The sequence below is a fragment of the Eschrichtius robustus genome, unplaced genomic scaffold, assembly GCF_028021215.1.
Source record: "Eschrichtius robustus isolate mEscRob2 unplaced genomic scaffold, mEscRob2.pri scaffold_403, whole genome shotgun sequence".
Lineage (NCBI taxonomy): Eukaryota > Metazoa > Chordata > Mammalia > Artiodactyla > Eschrichtiidae > Eschrichtius > Eschrichtius robustus.
Window position 1 is genome coordinate 27,890 of NW_027175329.1, and position 16,777 is coordinate 44,666.

General features: G+C 41.5%; 1 protein-coding gene and 1 non-coding gene across 3 annotated transcripts in view; both read left to right on the forward strand.

Annotated features, from left to right (window-relative positions):
- LOC137757790 (band 4.1-like protein 5) overlaps positions 1 to 16,777 on the forward strand; it is a 63,786-nt gene that overhangs the window by 24,990 nt on the left and 22,019 nt on the right. For both annotated transcript variants that reach the window (XM_068534382.1, XM_068534383.1), the window contains exons 2-3: positions 5,334 to 5,485; positions 7,873 to 7,970. In XM_068534382.1, the coding sequence (XP_068390483.1) occupies positions 5,416 to 5,485; positions 7,873 to 7,970 (168 nt within the window). In that variant the 5' untranslated portion in view covers positions 5,334 to 5,415. The remainder of the gene's footprint in view (positions 1 to 5,333; positions 5,486 to 7,872; positions 7,971 to 16,777) is intronic.
- On the forward strand, positions 322 to 462 carry LOC137757791 (U4 spliceosomal RNA). Its single transcript, XR_011072481.1, has one exon. It is a non-coding gene; the product is annotated as a U4 spliceosomal RNA (small nuclear RNA).

The window sequence follows — 16,777 nt, forward strand, 5'->3', positions numbered from 1 at the left end:
TGAAGCGCTGTCATTAAGTTCATAAATATTTAGGAATGTTATATTCTCTTGATTAAGTGACCCCCTTATCCTTATGAAATGATCATCTTCATTTTAAGTACTATTCTTTGCTCTGAACTCTACTTCGATATCAGTATATTCAATGTAGCTTTCTTTTGACTAGTGTTAGCATGGTATATCTTTTTCTATTTATATTTTTAGTCTTTGTTAATTAATTTGTTTCTTCATATTTAAATTGTGTTTCATGTACGCAGCACATAATTGGGTTTTGCTTTTTAAATCTTAACTGACAGTCTCTGCATCTGAAAATTGGTATGTTTTAGCTTTACACAGTGGCAGTATTATAGCCAATGAGGTTTATCCGAGGCGTGATTATTGCTAATTGAAAACTCTTCCCAGTACCCTGCCGTGATGACTTGAAATACAGTCAGCATTGGCAATTTTTGACAGTCTCTACAGAGACTGAATTTTTTTTAAAAATGGTACGTTTATACTACTTCCTTTTAATATGATTATTGATATGATTGTGTCTATCATCCTGCTATTTGTTTCCTGTTTGTCCCATTTGTTTCTTGGTCCCATCTTCCTCTCTTTTTTTTTTTTCATTAATCAGGTGTTTTTTAAAAAATTCCATTTATATCCTCTTCTTACTCCTCAGCTATAACTCTTTGGGTTTTGGGGGGGTTTTTTTCACTTTATTTGTTACTTTAGCCTGTACAACTTTCACTTATCACAGTCTGCTTTCACGGGATATTATACCATTCCATGTGTTGTATAAGAACTTTACAGTAGTGTACTTCCATTTCTCCCCTCCCAGGCTTTGTACTATCATTTGTCAAGCATTTTACTTCTATCCGTGTTTTATACCCCACAATACGTTGTTTGTTTTACTTCTGCCTGTAGGTCTTCCTTTAGCAATTTTTTAGTGCTGGTCTTTTGGTCATGAATTCCTTTTATTTGTCTTTCTTTTTTTCTTTATTAAGATATAATTCACATACCATAGCATTTACGTATCCAAAGTGGACAATTCAGTGTTTTTAGCACATTGATAGCATTGTGCCACCTTTATTACAGTTTTACTTGAGAATAGTTTTACCCCTCCCCCAAAGAAACCCCATCCCCATTATTAGTTGTTCTGCTCCTCACCTATTCATACTTTTGGCGAGGGAGGGATCCCCCACCCTAAATACTACAAGATGGCCAGACACACAACGCCCAGCCCTGGACAGGTGAGACAGATAGCAGTTTATTAGACACATACTCATGGCTCAGGGGAGGAGGAAACCCCACAACAGCGGGGCCTCGTACGTGTTGCACTTGCGAGCAGAGTGGACAAACATGGACTTTGGGAGGCAGGCTTTATAGGGACATGAGAATGAGCCACCCTGGTTCCCATGAGGGGACGTGATTGGCTCGTCTGAACAGTTTCACGGGCTGGCAGAGAAGTGAAGCTTGTGGGGTTAGGAACATGGTGGGATGCAGCTGGTATAGTTGAGGGGAACCTTCTTCACTGGGAGGGCATATCTGGTGAGAGCTGGGAAACTCATGGTTGGGCCTTTGGGGCCTCATGAGGCTCAGGGACGTCCAGGCAGCCCGTGCTGTTGAAGCTTAACTTCAGACCTTACACCACAGCAGTCAGTCCCCTTTCTTCTCCAGCCCCTGGTGACCACAGATCTACTTTCTGCATCTGTGGATTTGCCTGTTCTGGACATTTCATACAGATGGACTCATACGATATGTGGTATTTTGTGTCTGGCTTTTTCCCCTTAGCATTATGTTTTCAAGGGTCCTAGCATGTATCAGTACTTCACTCCTTTTATTGCTGATTATTATGCCACTCTGTGGATATACCACATTTTATTTATCCATTCCTCAGTTGATGGGCATTTGGGTTGTTTCCATGTTTTTGGCTATTATGAATAATGGTGCCATGAACATTTGTGTATACATTTTTGTGTGGTTGTTTGTTTTCACTTTTATTTGGTATATACATAGGTTTTCCTTTATTTTTGAAAGCTTTTTGGCTGGATATAAAATTTGGGTTGATACGCTTTCTTCTTTCAGCGCTTTTAAGATACTCCTCCACCAACCTCTAGTTTGCATTATTTCTGATAAGAAATCTGCTGTCATCCTTTTTTTTTTTTTAAACATTTTATACTGGAATATAGCTGATTAACAATGCTCTGATAGTTTCAGGTGCACAGCAAGCGACTCAGCCATACATATACATGTATCCATTCTCCCCCCCAAACTCCCCTTCCATCCAGGCTACCCCATAACATTGAGCAGAGTTCCCTGTGCTATACAGTGGGTCCTTGTTGGTTATCCATTTTAAATATAGCAGTGTGTACACGTCAATCCCAAACTCCCTAACTGTGTCTTCCCCCTATCCTTCCCCCCTAGTAACCCCCCTTTGTTCTCTAAATCTGTCAGTCTCTTCCTGTTTTTGTAAATAAGTCCATTTGTATCATTTCTTTTTAGATTCTGCATATAAGGGGTATCATACGATATTTCTCTTTCTCTGTCTGACTTACTTCACTCAGTATGACAATCTCTAGGTCCATCCATGTTGCTGCAAATGGCATTATTTCATTCTTTTTAATGGCTGAGTAATATTCCATTGTATATATGTACATCTTCTTTATCCACTCCTCTGTTGATGGATATTTAGCTTTCTTCCATGTATTGGCTGTTGTAAACAGTGCTGCAGTGAACATTGGGGTGCATGTACCCTTTCAGACCACGTTTTTTTCTGGATATATTCCCAGGAGTGGGATTGCTGGGTCGTATGGTAGTTCTATTTCTAGTTTTTTAAGGAACCTCCCTACTTTTCTCCATAGTGGCTGTATCAATTTACATTCCCACCAGCAGTGTAGGAGGGTTCCCTTTTCTCCACACCCTCTCCAGCATTTATATTGTTTGTGGATTTTTTGATGATGGCCATTTTGACTGGTGTGAGGTGACCTCATTGTAGTTTTGATTTGCATTTCTCTAATAATCAGCGATGTTGAACATCTTTTCATGTGCCTCTTGGCCATCTGTGTGTCTTCTTTGGAGAAGTGTCTATTTAGGTCTTCTGCCCACTTTTTGATTGGGTTATTTTTTTTGATGATATTAAGCCTCTTGAGATGTTTGTAAATTTTGGAGATTAATCCCCTTTTGGTCACATCATTTGCAAATATTTTCTCCCAACCTGTGGGTTGTCTTTTCGTTTTGTTTATGGTTTCCTTTGATGTGCAAAAGCTTTTGAGTTTAATTAGGTCCCATTTGTTTATTTTTGTTTTTATTTCCATCACTCTGGGAGACAGATCAAAAAAGATATTGCTGCAATTTATGTCAGAGAGTGTTCTGCCTATGTTTTCCTCTAGGAGTTTTATAGTGTCCGGTCTCACATTTAGGCCTTTAATCCATTTTGAGCTTATTTTTGTGTATGGTGTTAAAGAATGATCTAATTTCAGTTTTGTACATGTAGCTGTCCAGTTTTCCCAGCACTGTTTGTTGAAGAAACTGTCTTTCCACCGTTGTGTACTCTTGCCTCCTTTGTTTTAGATTAATTGACCATAGGGTTTATCTCTGGGCTTTCTATCCTGTTCCATTGATCTATATTTCTATTTTTATGCCAGTACCATACTGTTTTGATGACTGTAGCTTCGTAGTATAATCTGAAGTCAGGGAGCCTGATTCTTCCAGCTTCATTTTTCTTTCTCAAGACTGCTTTGACCTTACGGATACCGAGGGGGGAAAGTGGGGTGGGGGAGTGGTGGTGGTGGTGGGATGAATTGGGAGATTGGGATTGACATGTATACACTAATATGTATAAAATAGGTTAATAATAAAAAAATAAAATAAAAGATTGCTTTGGCTTGCTGTCATCCTTATCTTACTCCTTTGAACATACAATGTTTTGGCTGCTTTTAAGTTTTTCTTTTCATCATTGGCTTTAAGCAGTGTGGTTATGATATGCTTTGGTGTAGTTTTCTTCATGTTTCTCGTGTTTAGGGTTTCCTGAAATTCTTGGATCTGTGGGTTTATAGTTTTCATTGGATTTGTAAACACATCAGCCATTCTTTTCTTCAGATATTTGTTGTGTCCCGCCCCCACTGTGGGACTCCAGTTATTCATACAGTAGGTTGCTTGAAGTTGTCCCACAAAGAATAACTGACATTCTTTTAATTTGGCAGATTCCTTTTTCCCTGAGTCTTTTATTTTGGATAGTTTCTATTGCTATGCCATTAAGTTCAGTATCTTTTCTAAAATCTAATCTGCTGTCCATCTCATCCAGTATATTTTTCATCTCAGATAATTGTGGTTTCCATCTCTAGTAGTTTGGTTTGGGGCTTTTTTGTATCTTCTAGTTTCTGCTTAAGTTTTGAGGATATGGAATACAGTTACAATAACTATGTGTCTTTCACTGCTAATTCTGGTATCTGTGTCAGTTTCTCTTGACTGATTATTCTCTTTAGTATGAGATGTCTTTTTCTGCCTTTTTGCATTCCTGATAATCTTTGGGTGCCTGACATGTGAAATTTACTTTGTTGTGTGCCAGATCATTCTGTGTTCCTCTCAGTCCTCTTGAGCTTTGTCTTGGGATGCAGTTAAGTTACTTGGAAGCAGTTTGATCCTTTCAGGTCTTTTATGATGTGTTAAGTGGGTTTGTTGCCATGGTCAGTCTGGGTTAATTACTCTCTACTACAGAGGCAGGACCTTCCTAATACTAAATGCCCTTGAATTACGTTTTTTTACATGCTGTCCGTGGAGGGGGCACTGTGGCCCAGTGTGAGTGCCACTAGTTCCTTCCCAGCCTCAGGGAGTTTCCTTACACACGTTCCCTGATCAGTGCTCTCCTGCATACTTGAGGGGGGCCTCTGCAGACCTGTAGGATTCTCTCCTTGCCGGGCTGCTCTCTCCTGTCTGGTAGCCTGTGCTGTGAACTCCGGCTGCCTTGGTCTCCCTGCGCTGTCAGCCAAGGGGGGCCTCTGTGCTCTGCCGCACTGCACTCCCTCTGCACCCCGGCCCGGGGACTCCCTCAGGTCAAGCACAGGGCTCCTCATTTGTTTTCCAAAGCTCAGGATCACTGCCTTCTGTTGTTTGAGGTCTTATGTCTTGTACATTGTTTTCCCCTTAGGTTATTTCAGTTGGGAAGCTAAATTCAGTTCCTTTTACTCCATCTTGGATGGAAGAGAATCTGCCCAGAGGGTTTTGACAGATGAATAAACTACTTGGGATCCAAACTATTAAATGAATTATTTTTCCAGCAGAGATTTTTGTTAGTATTTTAAATTCTTTTCCAGATAAACTTCTTGGTTTAATTAAGTTTTCTGTTACCTTTATAGCTTGCCTCTGAAGATTGATTTGCTAGATAGTCCAGACTTACTGGAAACAACCATTGATGATGTAGTTGGGGCACCTGACACCATGGCCATATCCCAAGCCCCAGGCGAAGTGAGCACAGCCGCCAGGCAGGCTGGATTAGAGGGGCTGGAAGGTGAGTGAGGCGTAACTAGACATTCTGTGTAACATCACTGGCATCGCCCTAGTCTGCCCGCCTTTGAAATGGCAGTTCCTCTAAGAATATTTTATGCAGTAGTTGGATTTGAAATGTTACTGTAGAATAGTTATGCCTTCTTGCCTTTTTGGCTTAAGGGTCCATTGAAATATTTAAGATCACATAATTGAGACCATTAAACATTTGTATCATTTATAAGTTCTTAAACATTTTTGAATTTTCAAATTTGCTTTTTACTTTGTTTCTTGAGTGAAAATTAAGAGTAAAAAGTTTCCTTAGAGATCTAGGGCACAGGATTGAATGAATGTTTGGACATTCCATTAGTTCACAGAGAGTATTTTATTTTGTTTTGTTTTGTTTTGTTTTAATTTTTATTTATTTATTTATTTTATTTATTTATGGCTGTGTTGGGTCTTCGTTTCTGTACGAGGGCTTTCTCCAGTTACGGCAAGCGGAGGCCAGTCTTCATCGCGGTGCGCGGGCCTTTCACTATCACGGCCTCTCTTGTTGCGGAGCACAGGCTCCAGACGCGCAAGCTCAGTAATTGTGGCTCACGGGTCTAGTTGCTCCGCGGCATGTGGGATCTTCCCAGACCAGGGCTCGAACCCATGTCCCCTGCATTGGCAGGCAGATTCTCAACCACTGCGCCACCAGGGAAGCCCTAGTATTTTGTTATTAATGAGGGCTATTGTTGCCCAGACCCACAAAAATTAATAATCCAGAAAGAATGCTGCTTTCCTTAACTTTTTAAAAGGTTAAAAGGAAACAGTAAATTACACATTGAAAATTTCTATATACTTATGAGTTTGATTTGATATTAAAGCATAAACTGTCTTTAAACAGGAGCTTTCTGTTGAATCTCAGTGTGTGTTCATTTAAAAGCAGCTTATGTTTATGTGGCTCTTGCCAATTTTGATTTCTGTTGCTAAAATTAAGACACTCTCTTTAAACAACTTATTGGAAATTGCCAGTGAGTATGCTGTTGTCTCTGAGGAGTGTAGAATACAGCAATAGTATTTAGTAATTTAGAAAGAAACATTAATGAAAAGTTGCACAGTGCTTCTGCTTCATAGAACATGCTGAAGTACTGCTGGTAACTGGCATTAAAAATTTGTTCTGGGGCTTCCCTGGTGGCGCAGTGGTTAAGAATCCACCTGCCAATGCAGGAGACACGGGTTCTGGGAAGATCCCACATGCCGTGGAGCAACTAAGCCCGTGTGCCACACTACTGAGCCCATGCGTCACGACTACTGAAGCCCACACGCCTGGAGCCCGTGCTCCGGAACAGGAGAAGCCACCTCAATGAGAAGCCCGCGCACTGCAATGAAGAGCAGCCCCCGCACGCAGAAACGAGGACCCAATGCAGCCAAAAATAAATAAATAAGTAAATTTATTTTTTTTTAAAAATCACCTGGAGAATTTTAAAAACTACCAATGGCAGAAAACTACATTCGGAAATCTGATATCATTGTTCTAGGGTCAGCTCTGGGAATCAGTATTTCTTAAAAATTCCACATCTTATTCTAATGTGTAGCCAAGGGAAAGATGTATAGAATTAATTGATGGACACTTTTGGAAGATCCCTTTGACCAAGAGCAAATGATTTCATAGTTTTCCCCTCCCTTCTGCCTGATTATATAGAAATTATTAGGCATTCAACAGCTTCTTTGTCAAGTGGACAATGTAAAAATTCAAACTCCTACCAAATTGGTCCCTGCAAAATAAGATTAATACAACTAACAATTGTGAATTTAAATACAACTCATTTAAAGCTAAATTGTCTTTAATGTATCATCTTTCAGTGGTTGCAGGATTTCATCTGTAGTGTGTTTTGCAGCCTGGTGGCATGTAGTGAAGATAAAACGCTTGTCCTTCATCACACCTGATGTCACCAATATGTAATATGTTGAGTCAGTGAGTGAATAAATGTGTGTCCTTCATCAGTTTGCTCCACGTACGTTTAGTTGTAGGCTGTGTGTAGTCAGGACCAAGGAAAGGAAACAGCCAAGTGCTGAGGTTTGCAGGGGGAGCTTGGGTGGTGCCTAGGAAGGAAGGCCGTGTCACAGGTGCCCTGTGCCTTTTCCTCTACTCTCGTGGCTGTGAGCTTTCTTAGCCACGCATGCCATGGGGATTCCGCATCCAGCAGAGCAGATACAGGGTGATGTTCCTATTTAGGTTAGCTCTTAATCAAATTAATGGAGAGTTTCTTGGTGATAGAAAGAATATCTGTTCCATAGTGATCTGGGTTATTACCTGTAATTGATGGTAACTGATGTTGAGGGGTGTGGAGAAAGCCTAAGTCTTCACCCTCACACGGCTGTGACAGCCTGGCAGACTAAGCGGCTGTTTCCCCCTTTTTTTTTCAGCATTAAAAGATGCCTCAGAGAAGCTCAAACACCTTGAAATGGAAAGCGGTCCTTTGCCAGCCAGTCATCCCAACAGGGACGTTAACATCAGCACCCAGGTATTCAGAGTCCTCCTTTGTTGCCTGTCCCACAGCTCCAGACCTCTGAGAAGTCATTTCCATCGAAAGCCAGTACTTTTTCTTTTCTTTCCCTGGGAAATCTGTCTGTGCTGAACGCTTATCAACCTGTTTCACCATTTAAAAAGGTGAGATTTGTGGATGTGCAGGAGGAAACGTGGGCATCAGCGTTACGAACTATAAGGTCATCTCAAGTTTTTTTTAAACACAGTCAAAAGTGATATGGTTATTAAATCTTTATTTTTATTCAGCCCAGCCCAGGCCTGTTGAATGAATTTTGTTTTGGTTTGGTTTTAAAGAGGAAAGGGGAACATGTGACTTGCAGTGCTCTTTCGTCCCTGGATAACTAGCTGGAGTTCTTCAGAGACCAGTACGGAGCACAGAGTGATGTTCTTCTTTCTTACATAGTCGCTGTTAAGATTGTCCTTTTGAATCCAAGTCTTCTTTTTTTTCCTTCTATTATGTTTTTTCTTAGAAATGTCTTTTAGAAGCTGATTCAGTTTCAGAAAGTCTTTCCTTTTTTTGACCCCTCAGTATTTTTCAATGATACTGGTCTGTCTCCTTCACATTGTCATTTTTTTCTACTGTCTCTGTAAGGTAGGGGAATGCGGAGTCAGAGACAGAAGGGTTAATTGAAAGCTTTAGATGCAAGCTTTAGATGGTTGGCAATTAATTTGACAAAAATTTAGCGGAGGCATGGAGTGATCCTGAAGAAGAACGAAGCCAGGTGAACCCTGGCGGGGTGGTGAAGGTGGGGAGCAGAGGGTGTTTGTCACGCTGGAAATGCATCGAGTAGCTGCTTGATTCTTTTGCAGAATTCCCTGCACACTTTGCTGTAATGTAACTGAGCCTCTCAGCCAGAGGATCTATTAAATTCGTTTTGAAGCCTTGGGAAAATGAGTACAAGTGTGGGTTTAAGATAGGCCAGGGAGTAAGAGAGTGGGTTAGGTGAAGGATGGTATGCCATCAAGGAGTATTTTAGGGCTCACGTAGCTAGGAAAATAATAGCGAATACTTAGTGAGGGCTTACTCAGTGCCAGGCAGGAATAACAGGAAAGAATTCAGTACTGTACTAATAAATAAGGGATATCAGACTAGTTAATAACTCTTCAGCTAGTGCTGTGTGCAAGTTTGTCAACTGAAAAAAGAGCACAACCTAAAAGTTGAGAGATGTGTGTTATTTGGTGGACTTTCTTAGTACTTTGAGCCTGGGACACAGCATCTGAGATAGCTCTGAGGGCCGGCTCCAAAGAGGCGGGGGAGGATGTATAGGAGTTTTTGCAACAAAGACCCGGTAGTGGGAACATCGAAAGATTACTGTTAATAAAAGAAAACCAGGCATGTCACGTTAAGGGATTTAGTGCTTTTCTATATATGGGAAGGTGCAAGAGTCTGGGCTCACTGAAATCATTCCTTTGATATGTACCTCAGCTCTCTGGGGCCAGCATCCTGTCCTTTTCCATCCTGAGTCCCCTCAGGGTACGCCGTGTTGGGGGAGGGGGCTGCAGTGGATGACTCTAGATGAACTTGACAGTGGGCAGCCCATTTGTTTCAGTCCTGAGTTCCCTCAGGGCTCACTGTCAGGCGGCTGTAATGTGGTGGCTTGATGGCTGCAACATCCTTTGCTGATATGGCAGCAACATTTTAGTTCTCAAGTTGATTCATGTTTTATTTATATGACACACTTTTAATCCACTCTGATTTCTGTACCTCTGCCATCAACAGTTAATGTTTGCTTAAGGAATGCAAATTAATCTTAACATCAGCTTTACTGAGTAAAGTAATTTTATGATGAAAAGCCTATTGTAAATAAAATATATTGTTCTAAAACAAAGTGTCAGTTGTCGGACGATTAGCTCTAAGAATTGGGTAACTGAGAAGCTCTAAGCCAGCCCCAGAATCGTGAGGCTCGGACTAGCGCTACTGACAGCAGAGCGGACTGCTAGCTCGTGTCTTGAGGCCCCACTTCAGAGGGCCCTCCTCCCCTTCAGACCTGCGCCACCCAGGGTTGATACGGTCACTTGAGAACCCGTACACTGTTGATTCAGTCCTACAAACCTGTGTGTTGTTTACTTTTAATAAGATATAAAATAGTAAGTATTGTGGGGAATCCACAGAAGAATGACAAAATCTTGGCCCTCCGGAAACTTGGACCTGTCTCACCCATAGAAATATCGCAGGTCTCCTCTGCTGATGGAATTTTCAGTTGGTAACAGCTGGGGAGTACAGTTTGAAAGACAAGAATCCGGATCCACGAAGACTTTGACAGGCTGGAATGATGGTTTGGATTTAAGAATATATATTATGACAAGTCTGGCACAAATGTAGGATTAAGGTCGGGAGGTAGAATGTAACAAGCATGTGTAAAAAATGTTTGAGAATCTGTAAACAGAGTATGAAGTGTGGCTGCTGAGACGCCTCTGTCGTGTTAACTGAAAGGGCTTGAAAGGGGGGATCCAACCACAGTACGCAAAGGGAGCGAGGGAAAAGTAACTTAGGAACACGAAAGGGGTTTGAGAAAGGAGCGTGGTGAGGGGTCTTGAGACGCAGTTACAGCGGAGGCTCGGTAATCTCGGGGCTATCTGAGGAGCTATGTATGATGTGACACAGGGAGTGAAGTAACTTGTTTTTTAGGAGCCTCAGCGAAGAGTTAGGGTCAGTGAGGATGATAGAGTTACGCAGATTTCACCTCGGTGTAGGAAAACACGTCCTAACATATCTGCGAATTGAACAGGATGCCTTAGGAAGCAGCAGATTCCCCAGCGTGGGAAGTTCCTCAGGCTAAGCCTAACTTGATCAGCTCTTTGGATACTTTGGTGGTGGCATGAAGCGAGCGTTCTTTCCACCTGGGGGTGCTGACACTGACGGCTCTCAGTGTCGTCGTGGGGACTTTCCCCTTCCTCGGGGCCTCCTCGTGTTGGAAATATGTTCACGGTGTCTGCCTGACCTTGTGTTGGAAGTCCTTAGGGCTTATGCTGTGTCAAGATGTATAGATTTTTGAGTTACCTTCTTCTTCTTAATTACTTGAGACAATTCCAGAATTTTCTTTATCTTCAAATTTCATTTCAAGAATCATTTTTTCTTGTTCCTTGACCAGAAAATTTTACAAAATGCTTGAAACAAAACCTAACCTGCATTTGTTAGTGGGGTCGGGGCACAGTGAAGGCGTGGTCTTTAGCCACTCATCTTTTTAGGGAAAGGATTAAAAGTCAGGCACGATGACTGTTCTCTTGACCACAGGTTGGCAGCCTGTTTCATTAAAAGGTCAGTAAATAGTTTGGTCTAGGCCGCCGTACAGTCTCTGTCATTGTACTCGACTCTGCCACCGTGGCGGGAGAGCAGCCACTGGGCCCGGGTATGGCCGTGTTCCCATCAGGTTTACTTACTACAGCAGGTGTGGGCCAGGTTTGGCCTGCAGGTTGTCCTTCTCTTGTTGTTGGGAATGTAATCTAGCAGCAGGTTGCTACCACACAAGGTTTGGAATAATCTTTGTCGTTTTTACGCTTTTGATTTTCTTTGTATCCAAACCTTAATAGGGTATAACCAAAAAGTATAGCAAAACCCAAAATCTGCACTCTGAATAAGACAAAGCAAAAAGATGAACTTATTGCAAGGATTTTGACCTGCAAGCCTGGAAACGCAAGACTGTGGGAGCAGTTAAGTTCCAAGTTGCTGACAGATTAAGGGGTTTTATGGGAGAAATGCAGAAGTTTTTTTGTTTTTTTCAGCTGCCTGGTTGCCTAGTGGTCTTCTTTCTTATTTGGATCAGAGTAGCTGAGTTAGGGCAACAGGAAGCACAGAGCTGGCTTGGACGGACTTAGTGTGTGGGGCTTGGCTGGGGTCCTCTGCCGACCTCTGAGGAGAGCTGTACATGCTGCAAGGTTAGGTTAAGTGTCCTTCGTGTGCCTGTGTTGACTGTCTCCATTTTGTCCCTGACACAAGTGACTCCAAACGTTTTATTGATAGTTTGGTTCTGTAAGTGGTTACTTTCTTTCCCTCTACCCTCAATTTGGACACAGGAGGTGTGGTGATGGGTGTGACTTCCCTTTGGGGAAGTCTTCAGACATTAGCCGTGCAAAGGTCACCCTTGTCCAGGGATCTGTGGGCTGTTGTGTATTATGTAAGCAGTAAATAGAAATGATACTTTTACAAACGCAAAGGCAAATATCTCCTATTTGACAGTAACTGCTGTAGGGGAGAGAAATAATTTCCCCCTCTACCATTCTCAGTTCTTGGCTGAGACCTCTGTTTCAAAAGACAGATTAACAAGAGAAAAACAGAAGTTGATTGATATGTGTATCTCAGGTATAGGTGGGAGCTACCAGGGAAGAGTGAGTAACTCTCAGAGGTGGCTTAGAATTGCAGCTAAATACCATCTTCAGCTAAAGTCAGAAAAAAGAAAGGGGTAGTTGGTGGAGAGTACAAGGAAAGGCGGGGTAAACAGCAGTAAGGCTTGTTATGCAGCTTTAAGTCCTTGCTTTTCATGATAAGGGTTTGAGTTGTTTGCAGGGATTAACATTTGTCCTTCCCGGTAGAGAGGGAAGGAGGGACTCCTTTGTAAATTTCTGTCCTGCTTTTAGGCAAATAGGGTAAGGACGGAGTGTTTCTTGTATCTGCTTCTTCTCAATTGCCTTCAGCTCAAAATAATATGCCCCAAAGTGGCATATTTGGGGATGGCGTATTCTGCTACCCCTTGACATTTTCAGCTTAAAGAATAGCTACTAACATTATACTAATATTGTTGGTGCAGGTTTTCTTTTTTTATTTTTTTTAATTTTTTAATTTTTAATTTTTATTTTTTGGCCGCACTGTGTAGTATATGGGATCTTAGTTCCTCAACCAAGGGATTGAACCCATGCCCCCTGCAGTGGAAGCGTAGTCTTAACCGCTAGACCACCAGGGAAGTCCCAGGTGCCGGCTTTTTAAAGAATAATTTTTAAGTCTGGAAATCAGGCTGTTAAGCTGTTTGTATCTTAGCATTTTTTAGTTTATATGGTAAGCTAGCTCTAAAAGTTCACATCTCTTTTATCATGATCTCAGGGGCTCTTCTGGCTTCATTTAGATACATTCAACAGTTTAAGGGGAATAAACTTTATAAAGTGGTTAAAACTTTTGTGTATTATTTAGGTAAAATACAAGGCAAATTGTATGTGTTCTTCTAAAGCAAGATTCTTGCAAATCATGGATCTACCCATGAATAATTATGAGGAGTGCCTTAAACCCTATAAAATTGAATACATGTTCTTGTCTTTGATTCACTTACACGTTTTTCTGGAAAGTGGGTCCAAATTTTATTAAAGTCTCAAAAAGAGTGAACCATACCAACCTTAAAATAACTCTTTGCGTCTCTCCAAGGTTAGAACTAAAAAGAACTTCACTTTAGTTAAAAGGCTTATACAATTTTTTTTTCAATTAAACAGTTTCAGTTTTCTGAGCCATTTAAAGAAGGAGCTCTCAGAAATAAGACTTCTCTTCTAGCCAGGATTGTTTCAAGAGTGGTTTTGAGTTTAGATGTGATGGCATTCCGGTTGAGAACTTCAAACACTGAGTGGCCCTGCTGAGTTGATGATTAATCTCTCTATCCAGAAACGTCATTCCCTTTCTTGTCCTGCCCCTGTTCCCCTCAGGATTGAGGAGGATCCAAGAAGAGGGGGGACTGAAACCAAGCAGAACCCCGTGGGGCCCTCCCAGGAACAAAAAGCCTCTCCATGTCCCCCGTTTCTTGTTTGTAGGAAACAGGCTGTAGTCTCCTGGGCCTTCCCTGAGTTCCAGAGAGCCGACTCAAGCAGTTAATGATTAGGACAGTAGAGTCACCGGGCTCCTAGGTCCTCCTGAAGGGATGTGGAGAACCGTCTGCTGCGTATCTCTGAGCTGTTCTGCAGAAGCTGAGACCCCCACCCGCTGCGGGATGGTGACGGTGTGCTGACTGCAAGCATGTCGACCCGAGACTGGTTGGAACCAGAAGGTTGAGGTTCCCGTGTCATCACCCTTTTACCACCAGCCAATCAGAAGAAGGTCCACAGGTTGATCACGCATCCTGGACCCTCTTCCCTAACAATGTCTTTAAAGACCCTTGCTTGAAAGCCGTCAGGGAGTTCAGGTCTTTTGCGCATGAGCTGCCTGTTCTCCTTGCTTGGCACCCTACTTTGCTGCAAACACCCGCTGTCAGAGTTTGGCTTTCTGTGCTGCGAGCGCATGACCCCTTGCTTGGTAACAAACTGAAGCAGACTTTGGATGACTTTAACCCGACTTAAGCTCCTAACTAAGCTGACTCTGATGGCAGCAAGGACGGCTCTACAGGAGAGTTTGAGTGTCCAGTCATGTTTGGGGTGTTTAGGAATCAGGGTGTCTTTTTAGTTCTTTCGGTCTTCTGTTTGCACATTTTGGCCATCCAAGGCAGACATGTCAGCAGCGTAGTAACACAACATAAAGATTTTAAAAAGCAGGACATTATCCAACCTCCATTATCCCAGTACTAAGAGGTAACTATGGTTAACATTTTAAACCAAACCTTGAAATGTGATATATATATTTTTTTTAATAAAAATGCAATAACACTGTTTTTTTATAACTAATCCATTATAACTCTCTTTATTTCAATAACATATTACCGATGGTAGTTAAATGGCATGCATATATCATCACTGCATTTACTCAGTCTCCTGTTAGTCATTTAGATTGTTGCTAATTTTCACCGTCATAATCAGTGCTCTGGCAGTCTTATAAGTAAGTATCTGCCATCATCTTTGATTATTTTACTGGGAAGTAGAAGTGTTAGTTTTGGGACTTCCCTGGTGGTCCAGTGGTTAGGACTCTGCACTTTCACTGCCTGGGTCGGGTTCAGTCCCTGGTCTGGGAACTAAGATCCCGCAAGCCGCATGGTGCGGCACAGCGTTAGGTCAAATTCCAGGAATAATTTAAAAGCCTTTGGTACTTTTGCAAAATGGCCTTCCAGAAAGATGGTAACAGTCACGGGTACTTTTACCTGTGATACGTGTGTTGAATTCTTGTTTTTGCTTTTAATATAGGCAGGAAAATAAATACTTGCCTATATCAGAGGCAGGTTGCTCTGAGAATCCTGTGACGTGCAAATATAAATGATTAGCAAATAATCTCAAGTCTGCGTGTGTTGAATTCTTGTTTTTGCTTTTAATATAGGCAGGAAAATAAATACTTGCCTATATCAGAGGCAGGTTGCTCTGAGAATCCTGTGACGTGCAAATATAAATGATTAGCAAATAATCTCAAGTCTGCCATGTAATTGTCTCTGAAAAGAAAATGTCAAAGCATTTGAACTAGCCATGATATTTTTCCAGCTTTACTGAGGTATAATTGACAAATAAAATTTAAATATCTTTAAAGTGTACACCTTGATGATTTGGTGTAAGTATACATTGTGAAATGATTCCTACAGTCCAATTAGTTGACATATCTGTCACCTCACATAAGTTACCTTTTCATTTTGTTTTGTTTTTTTAGTGAGAGCGCTTGAGATCTACTGTCTCAGCAAATTTCGAGTGTAAAAAACAGTATAATTAACTGTAGTCACCATGCTGTACATTGGGTCCTCAGGATTTATTCATCTGATAACTTGTACCAACCTCCCTCTGCTATCCCACCCCCTAGTCCCTGGCAACCATTCTGCTCTCTGTTTCTGATTTAGAATTTTTTTTTAGGTCCCACATCTGAGTAGTGCTGTGCAGTATTTGTTGTTCTCTATCTGGCTTGGTTCACTCGGCACGAGGCCTCCAGCTTCATCTGGGTTGTTGAAAATGGCGGGATTTCCTTCTTTTTAAAGGCTGAACAGTATTTCTTTGTGTGTGTGTATTTATGTGTATGTGTGTGTGTGTACTTTACATACTTTTCATCATCTTTGATGGGCCCTGCGGTTGTTTCCATGTCTTGGCTGCAGTGCACCTGGGGGTGCAGATCTATTCGGGATAGTGATTTTGTTTCCTTTGGACGTATGCCCAGAGGTGGGATTGCTGGATCATGTGGTGTGAACGAGGCATGGTTGAAAAAGGATATCAGGTCTTCTTTCACTTGCTGGGAACCATTCTAAAGACTAGGAAGTTACAGTCTAGTGCAAAGTAGTGATTCTTAAACGTTTAGAGGTGTCAGAATCACGCAGGGAAGCTTGTTAAACATTCACATTTTGGGGTCCCACCCAGAGGCAGATGTGTGGAGACCACACGTAGAAAAACCAGATTAGAATAAGCACATTAGTTAAATATTTTCAAACCTGAAAGAGCGGTGCAGTATGTAATCCCATACGTGGCAGCTAGCCTGTTTTATAGAACAAAAGCTGTATCTGAGACGAAGAAAGTATTTAGAGTGAGTTTGTTATTTAGCCCAGTGTTAAATGGTAACCATAGTAATGATAATGGTAGTTGTTGTTATTATTGATTGTCATTCAAGTCAGGTAAAATATCAGTTGTAGTGCAGATAATTTAAACTTATTAATTTGCTTTCTCCCATTTCTTTTCATAATAGTTACTTTATATTGTTTCAATTATGATCTTCATTGAGTGGACTTGTGCTTTATTTTATCATTTTCGTAAGTCTTTACCTGATAGTGACCTCCTTCTGGCCATGTAACATAATCTCAGACACAGTCATCTACCTGGTGACAGTTCCAGAACCACAGGGATTAGCCTGCGTAGGGCCTGACCTAAAATCCAATTGAAATTAATTGCAGCAAAAGGCACACAGTCTGTGGTTTATTTCAGGCATTTGTCCAGGGTGGTATCGTTAGTTATTGAGTTGCTTAAAGACAGGAAATTGGGCTA